Raw genomic sequence first — 24,500 nt, 5'->3', positions numbered from 1 at the left:
AAGGTGATTAAGCAAAAGAGAAACAATTGAAGAAATGAATAACGAGAAACAGGACTTGGGTTCAAAAAAGTGGTTAATGGTTAGAGTCGATAATAGTTTTATATTTATGGAAATCCTTAAAACTGACACTTTGCTAATCATCTTTCCCTTTGCTTAGAAGATGATAGTTTTATATTATCAAAGTAACTTTATGTTTTAAATATCTTTATTATAATTATAAATAATTTAATTGTTAAAATCCCGATACAAAGGTTAACAGGTAATTAATTACATGTATGGGATACAGATATAATCAAATATTGAATAATAGTTGTTATAATCCGTTATCCACCTCAATCCCGACCCATTACCATCCCCACCAACAATAACAAATATGATATTTTACTATATCATATTACAGAGATTTTTGTATATGTTGAATAGTTGAACTATCATTATAAGTTAAAAGTTATGATAAAAAATCATAAAAATTACAGAGATTGCCCAGGTTACAGGTATTACGACACTACCCTACCGGTCACCAAGGCCTGGTTTGTCAGATATAGAAGGCTCAACTAGTACCAGAGTAGCCGCTGCTTAGCACCACCATCACCACATATTTCAGCGCCTCTTGTGATATAGCAACTATGGGTTTTAAAAATTGTCCCGTTGTAGCATATTACCTTTTAGGTTTATCTACTTCTAATAGAAATGTACTATAGACTGAATGACATTATTTTCGGCTATGTTTGCAGTCTGCAAGAAAGGATAAAAACAGGTTTATAAGCTCGGTCAAACAAACAGTTGACCGATTTGCAGCTCGAGTTAAGTGTTACCTGTGGCTTCCTAATTAGCTCCTTCAAAATTGAATGTAGAGTTAGTCTAAGTTCCTTAAATAGGACAGCGGTTTGAGCCGGTGCAGCCATTTTCAACCAACCATCTATGGTTACCAGACCCGTCTGCAAAAGACAATAACCCACCACTAGAAACTTTAATCCATTGCAAACCACTTAAAGGTATAATAAACGGTTGGATCATTGACAATTTCAGCCTAAGAAAATCAAAGAAGAAGGCTACCTGGTGTTGAATGTTCATGGCACCACCAAACAATAAAATAGCGTAGGGTGAAGTGACGGTTGTATCCCGAAGAAACACCTTTGTTGTCTCAACCTATAGATATCAACACCAAATAGAACAAAATTAAAATATTATGAGGGGCAATTCATATATTATGCCACTACAAACTTGGAACATAACAAATATACCCAATTCATTAAAAACAGTTTTCTAGAAGACCATTTTGCCCTTAATTTTCTAAACCTTAAAATTCCAAATACGCTCAACTTCAACTTTTTTATTTATCCATTTTTTGCTTAAATATTTTTTTACTCGTTTTTAAATTAAAATTACTTTATTTTTACCCAATATCAATAACTTATCAAAATATTAGATTGCTGCGTTCAAATATCAGGCGACCATGCGTAGTTCGATTATCTGGTTCGAGTTCGGTTATCTAATTCGAACATACGAAATTGTTCAATTATCTGCCTATGAAAAACAAAGAAGAGATGACTGTTCGGTTCACTTGCTTTATCGTCGATAAATCCAAATAATAAATAAGGTTTAAGCAAATATAACAAAAACGGGTAGAATAATCATTAAGTAAAAACTGATTAAAATTGGGCATATATATGATATTTTTAGCTTTGGTTTTGTACATATGAAAATCTTCATGTTTGTAAGGATATATATGTAATTAATCCTTATATAAAGAAGTATATTACTTTACGTGGAATAATAAACGAAGAAAGAAGAACTGAAGTTATACCTTTTCAAGGAAAACAAGAAACGGGTGCTGAAAAGTTTTCAAGTTGCTATTAACAGACGAAGGATGAATGTGGACCACCCTTCTTCCATCAAACCACACATTCAATTCATCGATTGTTGGGCCCATGGATTGTCTAAGGCTATTTAGAGCTTTCTCTGAGATGCCTTGTTCGGTTGCAGCTACATTGGGATATAAACCAGCACATAGCAATGCCTGCATATGTATATTTTGGATTAAAAGACGTCTATTTCCTCAAAAACCATTCAACTTATTTTTTCATAATTCACTGATCATGGTTATCGAATCTTACCTTCACAACTGATGAGTGATTTGAATATACATTGAATGTTTGTGAAGTATCTGAAAACCAACTGTCAAGTTTCTCTTTCCATTTGCCCCCAATCTGATGGATAGAAAATACCAACTATTAAGAACCATAAAATATGCAATATTTTCATGTTTCTTTGAAAAGCATATAATTAAATCACCTTTATTAAAAATCCATAATATTTATCTTCTTTATCTTTAGAGTTAAATATGGTTTTAGACCACGTGGTTTGATCCAAATAACTCCTTTAGTCCATCAGTTTAAATTTGGCCTTTTAATAAAAAGTTAACAGAAAATTTGGCCTTTTAGTCAATTGTAAACTAACGAACGAAAATGGTTATTTGGGTCAAACCTAGAGACTAAAAGGTATTTACCTCTTTATCTTTACTATAACCTAGCAACCATCTTGTCATCTATAAAAGGTTCTAACTCTCAATAATACATAACTTTCACTTCTAACATGTTCATAAATCATGTTGAGAACTTTGATCGCTACCTGATAATTTTTCGGGAGCTCAATAAGACCAATGTCCGCCAGCAATGTTCCAAATTGCACGCGCATGTCCCTATCATGTCAATGAATATATTTACTGAGTCTAAATTGATAATTTCTATTGATTTAATTACATACTCAATACACTTTTCCTTTGAAGAAAAAGATAAATTATTTATAAATATAGCCATACCTTATCATGTACATAACAGAGCTGCTTAAAAAATAAGATTTGCAGAACCGTTCTGCAGCATTTGATCCATTCTAGAACAAGAAAGTGTCAAATGTAAGTACAAAACTTTAATTTTGGATCGGAAACGAGTACTGGAAAACTGATAGTTCAGGATTCTTAAAAACCAAATTACACTAACCTCGCGTAAAATTTTGTCCCACTTTTTGTATGCAATCATCATAATCAAATGGTCAGACTGTTGATCCGCATTATCCACATCATTTGCACCACCTGACTTATCAGTTAATAGAGCCAGCTTTGCTCTCTCGACAGCATGCCTCTAAAGTTTAGTCGTTTATTTATTATTTCATAATGCATTTTATTTCCTACAAAAAAAATATACGTAATTTTGAGTAATAAGGAAAAACCTCATCTTTTGGGTATATGAAGGGTGATTTATAGCTCAAAAATGCTGAGATGGATAAGATAGGTGATAAGCAGCCAAATATTCCACCATATAGCATCATCTGCATTGAAATAAACCATTAACAACACATAATTTACAGTTATGTACAATTATGTAAACCAGATGTGAACCTTTCCAATTAATACATCGACTGGTAGTTTTGCCAAATGATGCCCGAGAGGTGTTAATTCTTCATCACCTTCAACCGCACCAACCTGAACCACATTCCAAAATTAAAAACATCACATGCAATAAATATTTGATTAAACAATAAAATCAAGATCATATGAAATCACAATACCTCGTATAATAATGAGATTGCTGAAGTAATTGCCTCTTCTGTTGGAGGTTCAAGGGCCTAACAGCAAAATAAATTAAGATTATATATATATATATATATATATATATATATATATTAGTGAGAAATAAAAAAACAAATTGCAAATTTAAGTTACCTTTTGTAAAAATGGCATTATACGGCCGAGAGAAAGTAATTTTATCTGTAAACACAATTCCACCAATGGCATCCGCAACATCTCTGGAAGCTTCGAACAAAAAAAGAGTGTATTAGGTATTCTTACATTTAATTATGATAAGTTATATTGTTATTTGTAAAGAAGAGTGTTGTAGTGAAAGAGATGTTTATTACTTGAATGTGTGAATATTACAAAGGGGGATACACCTATATATACACAAGTAAAACCCTAATTACAACCCATAATAGGCCCATGGGCTTTAACCAACTACATGGGCTAAAACCTTAATAAATACAATTAACACTCCTCCTCAAGTTGGTGCATAGATGTTAATCATGCCCAACTTGTTACAAATAAAATCTATCTGAGTTTTCCGAAAAGGTTTAGTGGGCACACAAGGCTAGACCGAATAAGAAACGTTGTGTTTCGCGAGAGATTAGGGGTGGCGAACATAGCAGACAAGATAAGAGAGTGGAGATTGAGATGGTTTGGACATGTAAAGAGAAGACAGACGACGAATCCTGTTAGATCCGTAGAAAACATTACTATAGAGGGGAGGAGGGGTAGAGGACGACCGAAATTGACTTGGGATGAGAGGATTAGGCATGATTTGATAGACCTAAACCTCTCCGAGGACATGGTTGAGGATAGGAATTCGTGGAGAAGTAGAATTAAAGTTAAGGATTTTTAGAGAGAATTGAATACCTTAGGGCTTAGACTTAACTTATTTAGGCCACATACCATAATGGTATTTCCCTTACATATATTATTATTATTATTATTATAATTATTATTAGCTTTTATATAGCTGTTAAACTGTGATCTTATTATTAATATTATTATAATTAGTAGTAGTTTTTATATAACTGTTAAACTTTGATTTCCTTTATTTTGCTTTATTTTCCTTTATTTTGCTTCATACACATGTACTTAGAGCCGAGGGTCTCTCTGGAAGCCACCTCTTTATTCCTTTGGATAGAGGTACGGTGTGCCTACATCCCACCCTCCCCAGACCCTACCTATAGCTTTGCTGTCGGTGGGATTTTACTAGGCATGATTGATTGATTGATTGATCTGCAAGTTGTAAGTTTGTCTTGATATGAATTGGTTGAATGGATGGAGGATTTGCTTGTGTGCCTACTACTCGGTCTCTGATAAGGTGGCAGTCAACCTCAATGTGTTTCGTCCTTTCATGGAATACTTGATTCTTGGCTATCTATTGATTATCACAGTATAATCACATCAAGTCTTTAGAAATAACCCCAAGTTCTATGAGAAGACGACGAATCCATGTCATTTCTGATGTTACATCTGCCATAGCTCTATACTCCGATTCAGCGCTCGATCTAGATACCGTGTGTTGTTTCTTACTTTTCCATGATACAAGATTTCCTCCAACGAACAAACAATATCCAATGGTAGATCGTCGTGAAATTGGACAACCTGCCCAATCTGCGTCTGAGAAACCTGATATCCGACTATCTCCTTCCGTGAAAGCACCCACTCGACAATGACCCTGATCAGAATATAGGATGCCAAGGCCTGGGGTGGCCTTGAGATATCTTAAAACACGAAGAGCAACATCCCAGTAAACGGTGTACGGTTCAGCCATGAATAGGCTCAGAACACTTACAGTGAAGAAATATCGGGTCGTGTGACGGTTAAATAATTAAGTTTACCAACCAACTGTCTCAGGATCTTTCATTGGATCCCCTTCCTTTGGGAGGAGTTTCTTTGTAGGAAACATTGAGGTATCAACTGGTTTGTAATCCAGTAAGCCACATTCAGTCAACATATCAAGGACATACTTTCATTAAGAGAGAAGTATTCCTTGTCGAGAGCGAGATACATCTATGCCAAGAAAATACCTCAATTGACCTAAGTCGCTGACCTGAAACTGAGACTGAAGAAACTGTTAGAGTTCGGTGATCCCGACCTCGTCATCACCTGTGATTATAATGTCATCCACATAAACAACTACAATAATCATTTTCCCTTTCTGGTGTCTAAAGAAAACAGAGTGATCGTAGGCACTACGAGTCATCCCAAACTGTCCCATAACGCTAGAGAATCGACCAAACCAACCATGCCCTGGGAGACTGTTTAAGACCATATAGAGAACGACGTAGTCTGCAAACTTTCGAGGCCTCATCCTCAACAATGAACCCCGGTGGCTGCTCCATATATACCTCCTCCTCAAGAACACCCTTAAAAAAGGCGTTCTTGACATCAAGCTAGTGGAGCGGCCAATGATAAATGGCAGCAAGAGCGATACAAATACGGACAGATTGCATTTTAGCAACCGGCGAGAAAGTTTCATCATAATCAATGCCATATGCCTGAGAATACCCTTTGGCGACCAACCGAGCCTTTAACCAGTGTAAGGAGCCATCCGGGTGTAGTTTAACTGTGAACACCCAACGACAACCAACAATACGCTTCCCTTTAGAAAGTGCTTCAAGATCCCATGTATGATTAGACCTTAGAGCCCCAATTTCATGCGACATCATGGGTGAGCGAGAGCGCTCGTCACATTTCTGGGAATCGGGTAGGAATCAAGGATAGTAGTATAGGCATGAGATTCAGGAGATAGGTGAGTGTAGGCAACATAATCCTGAATCGGGTAACGAGTGCATTTTCGTGGTTCTTTGCGAAAAGAAATAGGTATATCGGATAGATGCATCGAGGGTAGTTTCCGGTAAAGGTGTAGGATCGGGTAAGGATGTATCAGTGAGAGGTGTAGATTGCTCGGATGCAGGCGGAAGATCTGAGGATATTCCAAGGATATTCCGGGGTTATGGCTTGATTGTGAATCAAGCGTCTCTGATATTTGACTCTTACCTCGCCTAGCATATGTGAAAAGTAATGGCGGAGGTTCTGTCGGTGGGTCATCAGAATCAGCAGAGACCGGATCAGTAGAGGGAACCTACACAGGAATGGTGGGGAGAAAGGGAGATGTGGGTATATCGAGTTCCGGGAACGGGTCAAAAAAGGAGTGGAACACTCGGGAAAGTAAGGACATGACTCATGAAAGGTGACATCGGCACTAGTAAAGTATCGGTGAAGGGATGGGCTATAGCACCGATACCCTTTTTGAACACGTGAGTAACCAAGAAAGACAACGAATGACTAGGGGATCAAGTTTGGTGATTTTCGGACGATGGTCATGAACATAGGCAACGCAACCAAAGACTTTAGGTGCGAGAGGAAATGGAGTACTGTTGGGAAATAGTAGAGAAAACGGTGTTTAACCATGAAGGACGGGTGTGGACATGTGGTTAATCAGATATGTGGCAGTGAGAATGGCATCTCCCCAGAAACGATGAGGAACACGTGATTTGATAATGATTGTGCAAGCAACATCCAATAGGTGACGATTTGCGTTCAGACACCATTTTGTTGAGATGTATACGCACACGAAGATTCATGAATAATGTCGTTGGTTTTTAAGTATGAAGAAAAGTCGCTGGAAAAATATTCCTTAGCATTATCAGATCGTAAAGTTTTAATGGTGGTGTTAAACTGGTTTTGAACATAAACATTAAATTCTCAATACCTCACTACGAGATTTCAACAAATAAACCCAAGTAGTGCGAGAATAGTCATCAATAAAGGTAATAAAATATTTAAAACCCAACGTAGATTTGGTAGGACAAGGACCCCATACATCAGAATGCAAAAGTTCAAAACAAAAACTGACTCGATTAGACACTCTAGAAGGATAGGGACACCTGGTGTGTTTACCAAGTTGACACGACTCACAATGAAAATTAAAAAACGAAAGTGGTAAATCTGGTCTCATTTGCCTCAGAACCGCTTAGAGGGATGACCTAACCGACAGTGGCTTCCTTGACTCTTGAACCACAAGCATTTGTAGTAGAACACGTTGTAGGACGTGACAGGAAGGTTAAGCGGTAGAGGCCTCCAAATTCAAAACTTGTGCCAATCAGACGGTTCGTCCCTAGTTCCTGAAAGATACAGTGAGTAGGATAAAATTTAGCGGAGCAATTGTGTTGTTTAGTAGGTTGGCTTACTGAACAAAGGTTATCGGGAAATTTATGAACAAACAGAACAGACGAGAGGTTTAAGTTGGACGAGGTGTTAATTGATCCAACTCCAAGTACAGGGCAGGAAGATCCATCAGCAAGTCGAACTGGTTGGTGGGAAACTTTATGAAGGTTGGACAGAATACCCGGGTCCCAGTCATGTGATGAGTAGCTCCCGAATCAATAATCCAAGATGAAGTAAGACTAGAAAACGTACCTGAATCGACCGTATTGGCACGTGGAGTAGGGGCAGGTGTCTGAGAGGCTAGAAGATGCTGGAGACGACAGTAGTCCTCTTCATTAAATGTGTAAGCAGGAGTGGCGGTTGGATCTGAAGCCTCACAAGTGGCAGCCAAACGAACTTTGGGACGAGGAGGTGGCTGGCTTCCAGGAGGGCGGTTCAGGCAATCCCATTTTGTGTGACCTGGTTCCTTGCAATAGTGACAAACAAAACCACCACCCCGTCCAATACCCTTTTTGTTGGTCATATGAGAACCTCGACCAGTACTTTTACCGGTAGATGTATACATAGCCGATGTATCAGTAAGAGTTGGAGTTGCATCAGAACAATACATTTCCCGTAATAGATGATAAGTCGATGCAACCGAGGATAAATACTTAGGTGATATCCCGGCAATGAAGGTCATGACATCCATCTTGGCGTTTCGCTCCTGAATCTTCAAATCAGTAGTGGGTGGAAACAAAGTGCGAAGCTCATCTCGGAGTTTGGAAAATCGTGTAAAGTAGTCGGTGAATGTAGAATCGCCTTGCTCAGCCCGGCCATAGGCTTGGACCACGGAATATGCATGAGAATAGACTCTTTAGCCGAAAAGGATGATGAGAGGTGATCCCACATTTCTTTCACGGTGTAAAAGTTTTGAGCAATAGTAAGGATTTGTGTGTCCATGGCATTCCATAGTGCCATTTGGATTCCCCTATCATCAATTCGACATTCTTTGGAAATCGGGTCAGGTGGTGGTTTAGTGAGATGGTCGTCTTTGTCCATACTAGTAAGACCCTTTTGGACAAAGAGACTCCATGAACCCCAATCTTTCGAGTCAAGCTTAAGGGGAATGCGAAGGACAGAAGAATAGTTGATAATACCTGGAGCAATCTGACTTTCAATGGTCAAGTCTTCCATTGAATCTGAAAGTTAGTGTATCGAACGTATACGAGCACACGAACTGAGACAGAAAACTATAAGTCCCCAAATTGAAAAACTAACAACACAGGGAGGTGCGGAAGAGAAAAACAACAGATCTGGAAAAATCCAGTGACCGGAAAACCAGTCACGCGCCGGCGCGTGAGAAACAGTGACGGCGGCCAGGCGGCGCGTGGCGGCGCGTCAGGCGGCGGTTGGCGCCGTGTTTTTGACGGAAGGTGGTTCGGAGATTGCTGGATACGTTGGTGGCTGCGGTGATGGTAGATTGGTAGGGGATGTCACGAAAAAAGATTTCGTGACAAAACAGTAGGTATAACGAGGTCAAAGTTTGTTTCAGATCTGGTGGCGGGCTGGTCAGACTGTGGTTCGGATCAGATGGTGGCTAGGGTTTGGATCGAGATCCGTAGCTCTGATACCATGTAAAAAAGAGTGTTGTAGTGAAAGAGATGTTTATTACTTGAATGTGTGAATATTACAAAGGAGGATACATCTATATATACAACAGCAAAACCCTAATTACAACCCATAATAGGCCCATGGGCTTTAACCAACTACATGGGCTAAAACCCAAATAAATACAACTAACATTATTGATACCTGAAACGGTCTCATGAGTTTTTCAAATCGGTAACGCGTATACAAGCAAAAGCAAATTCCTGGTTTTACACGTCCAGCTCTTCCTCGCCGCTGCCTTGCATTAGCGCGAGATATCCAATCTTCAACCATGCTTGACAGTTTCTAATGACATCAACAAAACATAATAAAAGTTTCTTACACATTTTTCCTTAACAAAATGTGAAACTTAATTACACTTGAAGTAAAATAAACATAAAAATTGTCAAACCTTGCGTGGGTTGTAACGATTCTCCTTATGCTTACCGCAGTCAATGACATAGACTACATCATCTATTGTAATACTAGTTTCTGCAATGTTTGTGGCTATTATAATCTGAAAATAAGAACAATTTACAGAATCAATTACATGAACATTAGGAACAAATGATTTGGAACTGATGATAGATAATTGATTACTTTAGAAAGTACAATGTATCATTAGGATAATATATATAAATGTTTGATGTTAGAATTAGAACTACCTCATTTGGGAAACATATGCAGGGTGTGATTTGGTACAAAGGTTAATACAGAATGTTTGACAAATAACTAACATGCCCTTTAATAAAGATAAATTTAAGGATATAACAGATACAACTGCAGCTTAAAGGTGTTCATGGATAATTAACAGGTAGTGTCAGTTTGACAATTTTTTAACCTAAACATATGCTTATAAACCTGTTAGCTAAATTTTTTTATTCAATTAACCAATAAACTGTTTTCTTCTAAACAAATAAGTTTCATATGTAAATGCGCACACTTAATCAAAAATCATGAAGAGAAAGTTAAAAAACTGTAGACTTTATTGTGGACAAGAAATTAGAAATTCTTAAAAGGTAAAAACATCCTCAAAACAAATTTTAATACTCCTCCCAGTGGTAGATTGACAAATGACACGCATGCACACACACACATATAGATATAACAAGTAATTTCAATTTTTTTTTGTTTTCGGTTAGCAGCCAGTCCTCGTAATCATGAACTCTAACCGAGCCGACAAGTTTTTCAGTTCATTTAACCAAAAGAACTTATCAAGATAGTCTCTCCAGCTTTTTTTAACCTCAAAGCATGTTTTATTAATAATCTTTAAATTTTATCTTTAATGCACTTGATAACAATCGGGAAGTAACCAAAATACCAAATAATATCACCTAAGGATCTATTCTCCTTATAAAAGTTTATATCATATACTCATATTCCAAAACCAATATTAAAATATCATGTATTTACCTTACGGATATCATCAGGTGGTCTTAAGAACACCTTTTTCTGCTCAGATGATGCAATAGATGAATGCAATGGTAAAATCCAATCAGACACTGCTCCACGAAACTGGTAAGAAGCAGCTAACTTGTCTAGCAATGTGTGAATTTCAGAAACTCCCTGTTACATTTAACTAATTTAACCCATCTTATATACACAACAAAAGATTAAATCACAACATAATTAATCAAAGGACTTACTGGTAGAAACACCAATATTGCACCGTCAGGGTAAGTTTCATCAACATGACAAATCAGGTCTTCTAGAAGATCAAAATCAATAACATCTTCATTCAACTTTTTCTGTTCAGACAGTAACAGAATTTGTAAAATTTAACTCCACAAGTGTATTAAGAATATTTCCCAGACTTTTTCAAGCATTATTAAGAACATTTACCAGATTTTGCTGTGTTTGCTCGCTGTATGATTGGTAGTTTTCTGCGACATAATACGGATTTGAATAACCTTTGAATAAAACAGGTTCATCACCCCATGCAGATAAGACGAGGTTTTTCTTTCCCCTGTGATTATCAACAACTGCACCCTGAAATGATCAATGTTTTATTAATTATGACTTCATTAATATGTGAGACACGCATGTAATGTTAAAAAGAATTAAAACTAAAACACAAATTTTACAGACACACAAATAAATGAGAATGATATGAGGGATGTGTGCATGATGAGACTAGTTTTTACTTTTTACCCCTTTGAGCTTGGAACATGTACAGTATAGAACCAATGAATTACAGAGAATATCTTTGACTGCCTTGTAAGTGTATTGAACGTTCAATGAAACCTATGTGAACCGTGCGGCTGGAAATTCGCAAACATTTTTTTTGTCATTTAGTTAAATGAATGAACATGAACACATGTTTCGTTCGTTTAATTATGCTTGTGAACATTCATTTACGTTCGTTCATTTAAGTTATTTTATGTTCGTTCCGTTCATTTATGATCTTATGTTTACACTTGTTTAAGTGTGTTCGTTTACGTTTGTTAATATGCATTTAAACTTTTTAGGCAAATTACAATTTAGTCTACTTTTAATAACTTATTAGGCCCAACACATTGTCATTCACATTTACTTTCAACTGGTTTTAGCTCAGTTATGTTGGTTCATCCTCATCTATGTTCAGTTATGTCTGTTTGTTTGCGGTCGTGACTGTTCTTTTATACTGTTAGCAAACAGATATACACAAACACAAACAAAATAACACAGTTTGTTTAATTGTTCCCGTTTAACCGTTTGTCCGGTTAAATTTAAATGAACGAACACGATCCATGTGTGTTCTTTCGATTCGTTTACAGGCCTATTAACGCAAGAAAGTGGTAAAGATACCTTTTGCTTTGGCATATCAGATCTCAAAGAAGCTGGGGAATCTGAAGCGAGTCGGTAATCAAGATTTTCGTGAATGTCCTCAAGAAAGTGTGTTGTCACAGGATGTGTTCGGCCTTGTGCGTGTATAACAGGACAGTCACCAAAGTAATGTGAAAAAAGTTGTGAATCAACTGTTGCAGACCTGCAAATCACATCAATTCGTTAACAGAGTATGTAAAACATTGCAGCATTAAAATAGAAAAATATCATTGTTCATCTAAACATACATAAGGATAACTTTTAGCCTTTGTTGTGTGCGTTGGGTAGATTGCTTCTCAATAAAACTCTTCAAAATAATTAGTAGAAAATCGCCCTGTTACAAAGTGAAGGGTTATGACAAAAGACATCTGAAAATCAGACTGTAACCACGCTCGTCTGTTTTCAATCACATTTTATATGGTAGTAAAAGATATCAGAAATAACTAATTACACCATAAAATGTAACGACATAAGTTAACAAACATATATAAGAACATGAAATCATGCTAATCTCATAGTACGGGGAACAGATGAAATAGTCCTTAAAGAAAACAGAATTAAAATGACATACACTTGAATGAAAATTGACATAGCAACAAACAAATTAGATCATATACAAACTGTAATCTCACTAACTCACCAAGAGAGACCTTTCGTGCACTTCATCAACTATGACATGAGTTATATCAGCAAAGCTTTTGTTTCCCTGCAGTTTAATTATGAAAAAGGTAAGAAAATGAAATAATAATAAACATTCCTGATACTATAGCAACAAAATTCATCTGTTACAAAAGAAACTTCAATAAATAACTAAATCATAAGCCTCAATATAATCTCTAGTACTTCATAAAGATAACTACGGAGATTAAGGAATACTAGATTAATTGCAGTTAAACACCATGGCCCAACCTACTTAATTTGAAAGTAATCCCAATAGGTTATATGTGTTTGACAAACTACACATAAGTGTAAAAAATATATGTAAAGTGTTCACATGAAACGATGAGTACTAAAATCAAAATCTGCAACTGGCCAACTGCAAGTAGAACAAAGTTACTTAAAAAAAAAAGCATACCACAATCATCCTCAACAGAATGCCAGTTGTACAAAACAGAAGTTTTGTTCTCTCAGTTCTGGCACTATCAAGACGTACTTGATAACCAACCAAAGAATCTTTAGAACCTGGCGAAGATTCACAACGCTCATCTGCAACTCTTTCAGCAACAGAAATCGCCTATACCATACAAATTGAAAAGGTCTTATATGTGTCAACTTGTGCTATAATCACAATTGCTTTGCCAATAATATATTCTATGTGCATATGTAATATTACAAACTGTTGACTAACCGCTATTCTCCTTGGTTGTGTGCACACAATGTTACAAATTCCACCATGCCCCTGCTCAATCATGTCATACAAGATAAATTGAGGCACCTACATGAAACACTAGTTAATGCTTGTCTTGTATCAAGTACAAAATTAACATTGGACAAAGCACTAAAATCAACAAAGCTTTAATATTTCACCTGAGTTGTTTTTCCGCAACCTGTTTCTCCGCAGATAACAAGTACATCGTTGTCTTTTAACAAATGCAAAATGTCGCCTTTCAGTTCTGCAATGGGAAGTTTAGCTCTAGTTTTTAACATGTCCTGCAAAAACAATGCATAAAATATAAGTTAACCATAACTGATCAAACACCATGTTATCTTAAAGCAAGACCACAAAAGATTTAAACTAACTGTAAGTATGCTAACCTCATACTTCTTCATATTTCTTTTACTCTCTTGTTGCTTTTTAAGATAAGAACTCTCCACCTGCTTATGATAGTCAACACCTGTAAGTGGATCAATAGAAGGTAGTGTACATATTAAATCAGGTGGCTTTTGTAAGCAGAAATATAGATTCTTCTAGAACAAACCAAAAACATACTTTCAGGATTTTTATCAATACCAGGGTCTCTTGAATTTTTATCTTCTTGAACATGAGATATTTGAGAATCAGAAGTATCCAATAGATCCTCAAAAACAACAGCATCAGATGCATCAGCATTAAGCAAAGAATCCACAAAGCCTGCCCGTCTGTCCACTTCATTGTTTTTCACATCTCCTGATAGGTCCTCTGCAAGTTTTACACTTATTGGATCATATGGTTAAGTGAATAATAATTTCAATTTAAAAAATAAAATATTGTTAATTAACTCTTTTAGCATTCCTATTTACATATTTGGTTCCAAAAGTTACCTTCCAGCCATTGTAGAACAAGTGAAGCATATGGATCTGTCATCATCAAGTGTACAGGTAGGTCAGGAAAGAGCTGATGCAAAGCATATGCAGCAACTCTGTTTTGTGCATCCTAAACACAAAAATATCATAAATGTGAAGAAAATCATCAGTAGCCTTAGTGTAAGTACCCTTGTTAAACAAAGGTGACAGTCATATATTGACAAATCCACACCATCAGAATCTAATGCAAACATGGTAAAGTGATACACAAAGCCAAAGTTTTATCATTAAAAGGATCATGCAGACTACCTCGCAGTTTGAAATGATTCTCCAGGAGTAGGTAGTTGAAGAGTAGTTAGTCCTCCAACTTTTCTGTTCTTACCCCTGCCACTAGCTTTACGTATCACACTCACACTGTAACTACTTCTATCTCTTGTGCCTTGTACTTTATTGTATTTTGGTGCCTCCCATCCAGATCTTTGACAAAGCAGCTGAAGAATGGCCTTAGGAATCCTTAGTGGGTCCCCCTATATGGAATAGGCTATAAAATCAGTATATTGAAGAGAAATTTAAATTGTGATAGACAAGAAAAGGTGCTCTGAGTAGCATCATAGTTTCATGCATTATGTAAACTTCTATCTGGAAGTAATGACTATGATTTATAACAACTGTTCACAAACTGTATTGCAGTACCTACTTGTTCCTAATGATCTTTTGTTTCCTCTTACTATCCACACCCTAAATTATTTTAATTGGCATATATGTGTTTAAAAAAATGTTATATATCAGAGAAAATGTGATGAAGGAACTGATAATACAGAAAAAAAAAGGTAGAGCGAGATAAGCATAAACATTAGAGGTGGCAACTTGAGTTATATTTCTCTTTAATGTATCAAACATGTGTAATAAAAAGTAGCTAATAAGGAAACGAGTCAAATTGGTAGAACAAATCGAAACTTGCCCAAAGTGTAATTTTAGTACATAAAACCTTCTAAACCATTATATTTAATAAATAATAATATTGCTGAAATACTATGATTTATGTAATCATATTTGGCATTAACTTTCAATACAAATTTTACAGATCTGGACAACTAGTGATCCTAGCCAAAAACTACTGGATTTGACCTGTTATCCAACCCACTGAACCTGCCCAATCTTGCTGCCTCTAATAAACACCCCATAGACATAAATCAAGAGTAAATGATACCATATGAAACAACAAAACAAACTCATGAAAGCAAGCATCACCTTTTTCCAAATTCCTTCCAATTTTTCCAAATTCTTTTCACTTGTTAACTCTTTCATTTTCTCCTTCTTTTGCATCTCCACAATCTCCGGAGGCAAAACTTGGCCAGATGATGAATCTTCTAGAAACATATCACCAAGCTCAATATCTCCTGAGTCCTCGTCTGCATCTTGACTTGGAACACTTAACGAGACATCCTCGGTGGAGCAATTATCTGTAACCTTTTCATTATCCTGTGGGCCCACTTGGTCGACAGTAGATTCTATGCAACCATCTTCTCCAGCTATTACAGCTTCAATGTTTTTGTTCTCCATTGCGCGCTGACGACTCTCAAATTCTGCAGCTAATGTATCAACCGATATGCCTGCATGTAGTGTTCACATTATGTAAATTATACATAGAAATGAAGTTAAACGTGTTAACTATGAATTTAAACTAACCTAGGGCAGCCATCTCCTGTTTAAGTTTACGAATTATTTGACCAGACTGTTCTTGGCCTTTCTTATCCTTTCTTTCTTTGGCATTAATAGCATGCAACCGAGCACTATGATATTCCTCTCGAATAATATCATAGCTTCTTGGCTCTGATGTCTAAAAAGGGAAAGCAATGCAAAGAAGATTTGAGTGGTTGCTTAAACAACAAAAAAAGTTCCCAGTAAAGTTATTAATATGAGGAAAATGCTATATGATGAAGAACTAATAGGTTGTAACACATAATAGTCTATACTACTTAAGTGTCATGACATGTACAGAACAGCTGGATTTGAGTGTGCAGATTATGATAGATGTTTAACGAGATTGAAAGACTAAATACTTTTATAAACAGCTGTAACTTATTAATGTTAGTGGAAGATGGAAGTAATAAGGATCTGAAATTGGATAATAAGAAGCGTGATTTCTTATAACAGATCAATATATAGCATCAACAGTACCTCTTCAACGGCAGCATCTTCCCAAGATTCATATTCGTCCTAGGAATAATGCAGAACACCACTTGATTAGTTTGCATTTTCAGTGTGTACAAAAAGATGAGATGATTGGGTTTGTTATACCTCTTCTTGTTGCTCCATATATTGACGTATCCAATCGGCTTGAGACTGGTGGGCATAATCCAATGTATCAACTCTTGGTTGGTATTTCTTCTTCCGGTTGATATGGGGGGGTGTAATATGAATAGAATAAAATAAAATTATTAAATTAGATGAGAATACCCTGGAAGAAGTGCTGCGAAACTTCAAGGGCAGGCAATATGAAGCATAGCCAGTCTTCAAAAGTAGCACTTTCCTTTTGAATAGTAAGGTGTCTAAGTGTGAGATGAGCAACAATGATCCAATTTCATTCAATAAACATAAAAAGCCTACCTTGAGATGAGAGAGAGCACGTTCAATATGAAGCCCTTCTCGTAAAGAGAGTGTAGCTTCTTCGCCTTCTGTGCGTTTGTAAGATTACAATTTTTTTTTTCTTTCTGAATCCGTCACGATCGAAGTTTTATATAATTTACTATAAAACGATTACAATAAAGTGGCAGGCAAACGGACAACAAGCTGCGCCGCAACCCCCTTTTGAACAGCAAAGCCAATCCTGCTAAAAACGAAGCTTTGGGACCTAGAAGCTGAAGAGGTTCCGTGTACGACGCGCTGAACCCTACTCAAAAATTTCACAGCCTCTGGAGCCAGAAAACCAAATGTATCAAAGGCAAATGGTAGAAAGACATGTTGATTATCTAAACAAGCTTTCTCGTGTTTAACAACTTTGCCCGATTCAGCCTTCAACGCAGCCTGACCCACAACAAACCCACGATCCCTGAGCCCAACAAGAGGAGACACTCCTGTAAGATCCACACAGGCGTGTTTCCCCCCTGCCCACCCGAACACAAGAATATCAGCTGGTCGTAAAGTAGACCTCCCTTCAATAGGATCCGTGAGAAAGTTAACAGGGGCCTCCTTTTTAGCAGAAATCCCTGCCCGTTTAAGAACATCACACAGAACATCCCTAACCAGATCATGTCTGTATTTAAAGCCAGACAATTCTTTGCAATGCACCGCATGGTCACCAAAAGAATCCAAACAGACCTTGCGACAAATTGGGCAAGGTTCATCCGTCGGGAACATAGGGATCATTAACCGGTACTTAAGGATAGCCCGATACTCCAAACCCGACATACGTTGGCCTAATCCTTCAATGGGGATGGCCGTTAGAAAATCCCGAGCCCGAGGAGCCCGAAGGCATTCGAACACCGCCTTTTGGCGAGGGGATAGATCAAACTTCACTTCTAAACTCTTGACGATTCCACTAAATAAGGCACTCGCCACAACATGTTGGGCTTTAGGGGGGCAGTGTCCTTATTAGAGAACCCGCTAAGATCAAAATCTGGAAGTGAAGTACGTAAACGATCAATCGCACACCCATAATCAGAGTCCAACCCATAAATATCACAACCCCGAAGAATATGGTCTTGCAAACACCACGACTGTGCTCTCGAAGCCACAAAAGCATATGTAGATACATCCTCGGCCGAACAGAGACCCAACCCCCCATAACGGATCGGAAGTGATGCCAACCTCCATTGGAGATACCCAAAGAACGGACCTCCACAAACCACGATGTCCTCAATCGCCCTTCGAAGACCATTGTCAAATATAGAAACAGCTTCCCCCACATACATATGTTGGCATGTTCTCAAACCGAACAAAAGCTTGGCGACTCCCATACATGAGCGAAGCAAAAGAAGCTCGCATTGAGGATCCCGAAGTCTTGGGAGACAGCTCATCAGTTCCACAGTGCTAGATGCCCTTTTCATAGCCAAACTGCTGATAAACCCCGCATCCTGGCTTATAGCACACCAAGGAGTTTCACGCCAAGCACCGGCCTTCCAATCCCGCAAGGGAACAACCCCTCCTGTGCCTTCACCCCATTGCATGTTGGCCAAAATAACTCTGTTTTCTTAACGTTTAATTCAAGACCCAAACGAGGCCCCTCAGACCTGATAATATCTAATGCTTTGGCTACCTCTCTAGTATCCATGATAATCGTGCCATCGTCCAAGTACCAAGCATGAAAGAGAAGCTTGCACCGATCTCTGATTTGGTGAACAAGTGGGTGCAAAGCTAAGGCAAAAAGGAGAGGCCCAAGAGGGTCCCCCTGTTGAACCCCAGTAGTGGATTTAATGAAAGTATTACCCACATATAACCTAGCCGACTGCCCATATAAAAAATCCACCCAAAGAGAAATGGAAGGACATCGACTCCGAACCTCATGTAGAAGGGTCGTCCTATCTACTAAGTTGAAGGCATTGGAGAAATCAACAGTAAGCATAGCCAATGACCCATCCGAATGAAACTGATTTAGAAACCTGTTCGCGCTATGAAGCACGGCCTCTGCCCCACTGGGGACTCCCACCCCAAATTGAAAGTCACCGATGTATTTAACCATCTCCTTCCCGACACCCCTCATAGCCACCTTAGAGACCAACCGCCTCCAAATGGCCCCAACGGCAATAGGTCTAATCTCATTGTTCGGTTTAAGCAACGGCGTAAGTGGGGCAGACGCAACAAACTCTGCCAACACCTTAGGACACCTTCCCCCCAAAAATAAATTAACCACCGCAGAGATAGCCTTGAGAAAACCATCCGCAATCGGAGACCCCTCTCCGCACAACGCATCTAAAATGTGTTGGGCTCGCAAACCGTCCCGCCCACACGAAGTCCCTTTAGGGAAAGACTTAATGCACCCAAGCACACTATCAACGTCCACGACAAGGGGAGACTCAGAAAGCAAGGAAGCAGGCATAATCGGAGGTGCCATGATGGGATGCTTAGACAACAAAGCGTTCAAAGTATCCTTACCGAAAGGTGCAACCCCTGAAGAGCATAATACCTTGACCGCAGCAGTGAAATGCCCGTCCGCAACTTTTCGCAAACATTGTTTAACATTGGCGCCCAACCCGGCGTTGTCAGACTCGGGTACAAACGCATCACCACCCGGGGCATCTCCTAGGGGTTGGTTAAAAAGCGATATAAGGAGCTCAAAGAAACCGTCACGGTCACCCCAAGCGGATAGCGACCGTTGAATAATTCGGCATTGCTCAGACTTTCTATTGCCAGACCTGCGTTGCTGACGATTAGAAGGTCTGAAAACTCGTAAGGTGCAATGTGGTAACAACAACAGTTTCACCCACGCCTCAACAGACTCTGGCATAGCCGCCACCTTACCCAGAGCACCCACTAAGGCTTAGGAAAAAGCCATACGACAACTATGAGGAATGTTTTTAACAGTCGTAATAGGAAGAGTGAAGACACGCTCAAGGAGAACTACATCCACCTCTACCCTTCCCACCGCGACAACTTCCCTCCCAACATGTGGCTTCGCAATCCCCACTATATATTCCTCCACATCTCCTGTGACACACTTGTACCAGACCGACCCGTCATCATGATGGCACCCCCGACGGAGAGCATGTGACTCCATACACGTTCCACACATCTACCTACGCGAGACCTTTAAAGCCTCACCAACCGAAATAAACAAATCCAAATTTGTCGAGATCGCCTCCCGTAAGGTCTCTTTCTTGTCATCCGAAGACAAATGAAGCCGCTTAATATGTGCGGCCAATCGAACCCCCTTGGACCCCGGTAATCCATCCGGGCAACAGTGGAAGCCTCTAAACGGACACGGCCAAACAACCTCCTCAATAGCCCCGGTCATACCACCCCCGACCCACAAAACACCCCGGTAGCCAAATACCACAACAAGAAAAATAATAATAAAACAAAACTCTAGTTGAGTTTGAGGAATGAAAACCCGAACCAAAGAGGAAGGAGGAGAGCAACCACCCGTTGCCCTCCCCTCCTCAAAACACCAAAAACAAAGATTATTTCATTGAGGCGTTTGGTCAAACATTAGAATTAGAAGAAGGATCTTGTTCTTGGTGTATCCAACGGCCGGAGTTGAGTAAAAGCCGTCGGAGTCGGGATTCGTTTTCGGCGGATATTTGGAGCTTAGGACCACCGCTAGAAGAAGAAGAAGAAGACTGCTGCTTGCTTTTGCCTTTGGATGACTTCTGTTGCTGTTGTTTCTTCTTTGGAGCCATGTGTTTGTGTGTGTGTGTGTCGCCGGTGAAGTTGCAGTCAAGTCAAGTGCGTTTACGCTACCAAGAATGGGCCTCCTGGGCTTCCAAGAATAACGGACCCTTTTACTTCTTTCATCTTCCCTCCGCATAATCTCCCTATATTCATGTTACACTAGTTTTATCCTTCGTATCACAAATGGGATTGTTTAAATTTTTCGTTTCTGATATTTTCGTTTAAAATATTATGAATGTATTCTTTGTATTTTAGTTTATTTTTTATTTTAAGAAATTAATGTTGGAATCGATCTGCCCAAGACACATATTTGAGTTGATGTGGCTATACGTTATGATCCAAGTCGGGTCATACTCAATAACAAGCTAAACAAACACCACGATATTTGTTATTAGATATGATCTAGTAAATAAATTGACTATTTTATTGTTATAACACTTTTATTTAATAATTCAAAACTTACAAAACTTGGCATTTTTCTCCCAAACCAAAGCTTTAACCCAAATATGTTTCCAAACCTAAACTACAGGGACCTGCTGTGTAAATCTAGTATTATATCATTATTATTTAATATATTTTAATCAAATTAAACATAATTCTTCTAACCTGGTCCGACCGGTCTGCCCTTGGATCCAAACCTGACCCGACGGCACCCCACATCTTCAAAATCATCAATTCTCGCTCGTCTTGACCGATTATCTTAGGAAATTAGCATATTCCACTAAGTAAACGCGTAACCGACACTTAATTATAGGATGAGCGTGTTAATTAGTCCGTAATTTGATAAATTAACCATTTTAAACAAAAACGAACCCTAATTTGTGATCTTATATAATCCCCTCGTTACGAACCAATTAAACTCGCTGAAACCTTCTCCTCCTCGTCGCTAACTTTTCCCCTAAACCCAATTTGATTTACACTATCATCCCGTCACTCAAATTACCCCTCCTTTGGCCGCAACTAACTTGATCGGTTTCACCATCTGAACCACAGTTCTAATCCAATTAAAGGTACACTAGAATCACGTTATGTCAAAGAACATTAGCCCTAAACTTGTTTGAACGAAAGGGTTCATGTCCCTTTTAAACATGTGTTTATATTTTTTTGGATCTGCAACAGTTAACAACTGGCCATGATGGCTCAGTTGGCTAGTCCACTGGTTAACACAGGTTGGGTTATGGGTTCGAACCCGGCCCAGCCCGTTTTGGGTTTTGTTTTCTTTTTTTTTTCTTTTGTTAACTTTATTTAATAGTTGGTCCTTTTAATATTAAATAAATCCCTACACAACTAATCATTTAATTATTATAAACCGACAATTTGAGTAGTTTTCCTGTCATCCTAAAACCCAGTTTCCTTTTATTAATTGTTTATAAAATATATTAAGCAATAAATGTTATTTTTCTTAAAACTGGACCTCTAAGTGTCACGAAACCCGGTTTTTTTTATAGCTTTATATTTTTAAAACCTTTTTAATCAAATTTTTACATTTACATATAATCTAATATTTTGATAAACTGAACTTAATTTATTCATAATAAATATCCTTTTAAAACGTTAATTTATATATATTACATAATATTTATCTTATAATAATAATGATGATTAAATACTAATAATAATAATTGTAATAATTAAAACGTTAATAAAATACAACAACCATACGATGATGATAATCAGACTAATTACGCATTAATATTTCATCGAATCTCAAAACTCATCATAAATCTTGATATTTCATTAAGACTATACTTAATTCATGTTGTCTTAAACAACTAGGAATATTTGTCGGTGAACCTCGAGGAGCTCGATCGTTTTCATCCTAGTTCTTTTATTTATCTCGTCCTCACTTAATCCACTTGTTAAAGTAAGTAAATTCACATCCCCTTTTTACCACTTTACAATTTTGGGGCGTTATGCGTTCACAATCAAATTATTGTTTTCACTAGGATTCCATTATATGCGTAATTGAAATTGCTCGATTAGTTGATATGTGCAAATGTGACTATGTGTTTATTTTATGTTGGTTGGTATCTCATCCTCATCCTCATCCTCATCCTCATCCTCATCCTCATTAGTATGATCATACGCCGTCGGAGTAAACCCTTATCTATGTGATTCGGTTGAAAAGACAACTTTTATTTATTGTTACACAAATTGTAGTGATTTACGATTATCGTATGAAATTGTCGTTTTATTATTATATATACTCAAAACCGTGGTTTACTTGCTCAACTTTATGTTGACGAATATATGTATTTTCACGCATGACGCAGGTAGCTCTATTGGATGACTTCAAGATTGTTGAAGTAGTGATACCTTAGGTTGCTCGATGATGTGAAGAATGCTATTTAATTTAAGTTTATTATTGATATATGTATCTGTTTTGAGAACTATGTATTATTGTGCTTTAATGTATGGTTTATGTGAAATAATAAATTTAGATATAGACACGTGTAATTACATAGTGTCTTCTGAGCTATGATACAATCAATGTCGCGCCCCGGCATGTTCCGTCGTAGGTTGGGGTGTGACAAATTGGTATCAGAGCCGAAGGCTATAAGATAGGTGGTTAGACGTAACGACCTAGTAGCATACTTAGGGTCCCTATACGTGTTCCCATACGTGCACCCTACTTGTTTATATTTTTATACATGGCTTAGCATATTTAAATTGTTTATCATATACAACTGTACACAAAAGCACACACCTAATCCGAGACTATGCCTCACTCTCAAAAATTGTTTTAAAAGCTCTAGGACAATTTTAATCGAAAAATTCCTTAGGAAATCCCACCTTTTTGTTCCCCTCTCTTTGAGGATGATTCGTGGGACAGATATGTAGTAACTAGAAGAGGGACACACTTGTTTACCGAACCATTGACACCAAGGCTTGCGAGCCTAAGAAAGTGCAATGCGCATAAATCTCAATCAACCGCGAGACCTGGTTGCCTTCCTGGAGTGTTCGGTAAGGGTGTGGAACTTATTAGGCCAAAGCATATCACACTAAACATACCCGAATCTACTACCCTCATTGTATCAACGTTGTCATGTGACGATCACATCCTTAAATTTATAACCGAATTCACGGTGATTTCGTGGCTAAACTCGGTTTTTCCGTATTGCGTTTTGTTGAACGGATGGATGAAGTATGTATAATGGGGTGGTTCCCGAACTACTTCAACCATCTACCTAAACACCCCCTCAAATTCGATTTTCGATTGATTTTGTTTATATGGTGTTCGATATTTTTCATTTGTTGGAAGGACCCATGGTGGTTCATGAAGCCCTAGCCGACAGATGAACCCATGTATTTTAATTCGAATTATGTTATGTTTTCTCAGAATGTTAAAGATGATAAAGTGTTATATAATCAAGTCTCGTAAGTAATGAAATTCTTAACCTCAAATACAATCCCAACCTCAAATTGCTAATATAATACACGAGTATCAACTTATCTTCAATGAACACATGGAATAAGTTAGAAGGAGAACTAACAATAGTTACCTATATAAATCCTGCCACCATTCGCAATCCCATAAAGACCAAACTATATCTTCATTGCAAAATTCTCACGATCATCCATATTGTAATACTTCGAGCCCATTTAAATCCATGGACTGAACATTACTAGACATCCCAAAGACTCGGTCCAAGAATATCCATAACCTTGGGAAAAAATTTATATATATAAATTATTTAACTACAAAATGAGTTTTCAAAAACTTAAAATCAAAAGTCAATACTCACCATAATACAGAAAA

At 37.8% G+C, this 24,500-nt stretch overlaps 2 protein-coding genes across 2 annotated transcripts; both read right to left on the bottom strand.

Moving 5' to 3' along the window:
- Positions 1–681: 681 nt before the first annotated feature.
- Positions 682–5,354, bottom strand: LOC143635187 (DExH-box ATP-dependent RNA helicase DExH7, chloroplastic-like). The gene is made up of 11 exons (XM_077103075.1): positions 5,004–5,354; positions 3,398–3,481; positions 3,229–3,327; positions 3,000–3,140; positions 2,822–2,892; positions 2,632–2,701; positions 2,118–2,210; positions 1,808–2,020; positions 1,057–1,149; positions 816–938; positions 682–735 (listed from the first exon to the last, which is right to left on the bottom strand). The coding sequence occupies exons 1-11, from the start codon at positions 5,352–5,354 to the stop codon at positions 682–684; spliced, it is 1,392 nt and encodes a 463-aa protein (XP_076959190.1).
- Positions 5,355–9,422: 4,068 nt separating this feature from the next.
- On the bottom strand, positions 9,423–20,748 carry LOC143635176 (DExH-box ATP-dependent RNA helicase DExH7, chloroplastic-like). Its single transcript, XM_077103066.1, has 19 exons — positions 20,557–20,748; positions 16,100–16,250; positions 15,560–16,023; positions 14,793–14,937; positions 14,599–14,651; positions 14,429–14,540; positions 14,118–14,306; positions 13,943–14,022; positions 13,715–13,837; positions 13,536–13,622; positions 13,341–13,421; positions 12,838–12,893; positions 12,170–12,350; positions 11,225–11,371; positions 11,029–11,130; positions 10,796–10,948; positions 9,795–9,899; positions 9,548–9,688; positions 9,423–9,440 (listed from the first exon to the last, which is right to left on the bottom strand). Exons 1-19 carry the CDS (start codon positions 20,746–20,748, stop codon positions 9,423–9,425), a joined length of 2,580 nt encoding a protein of 859 aa, XP_076959181.1.
- Positions 20,749–24,500: the final 3,752 nt, after the last annotated feature.

The sequence above is a fragment of the Bidens hawaiensis genome, unplaced genomic scaffold, assembly GCF_021521415.1.
Source record: "Bidens hawaiensis isolate Kalapana, Puna unplaced genomic scaffold, B.hawaiensis_p1.1 tig00000536_1, whole genome shotgun sequence".
Lineage (NCBI taxonomy): Eukaryota > Viridiplantae > Streptophyta > Magnoliopsida > Asterales > Asteraceae > Bidens > Bidens hawaiensis.
The sequence above is the reverse complement of the archived record's forward strand: the minus strand, read 5'-3'. Positions and strand labels throughout refer to the sequence as shown.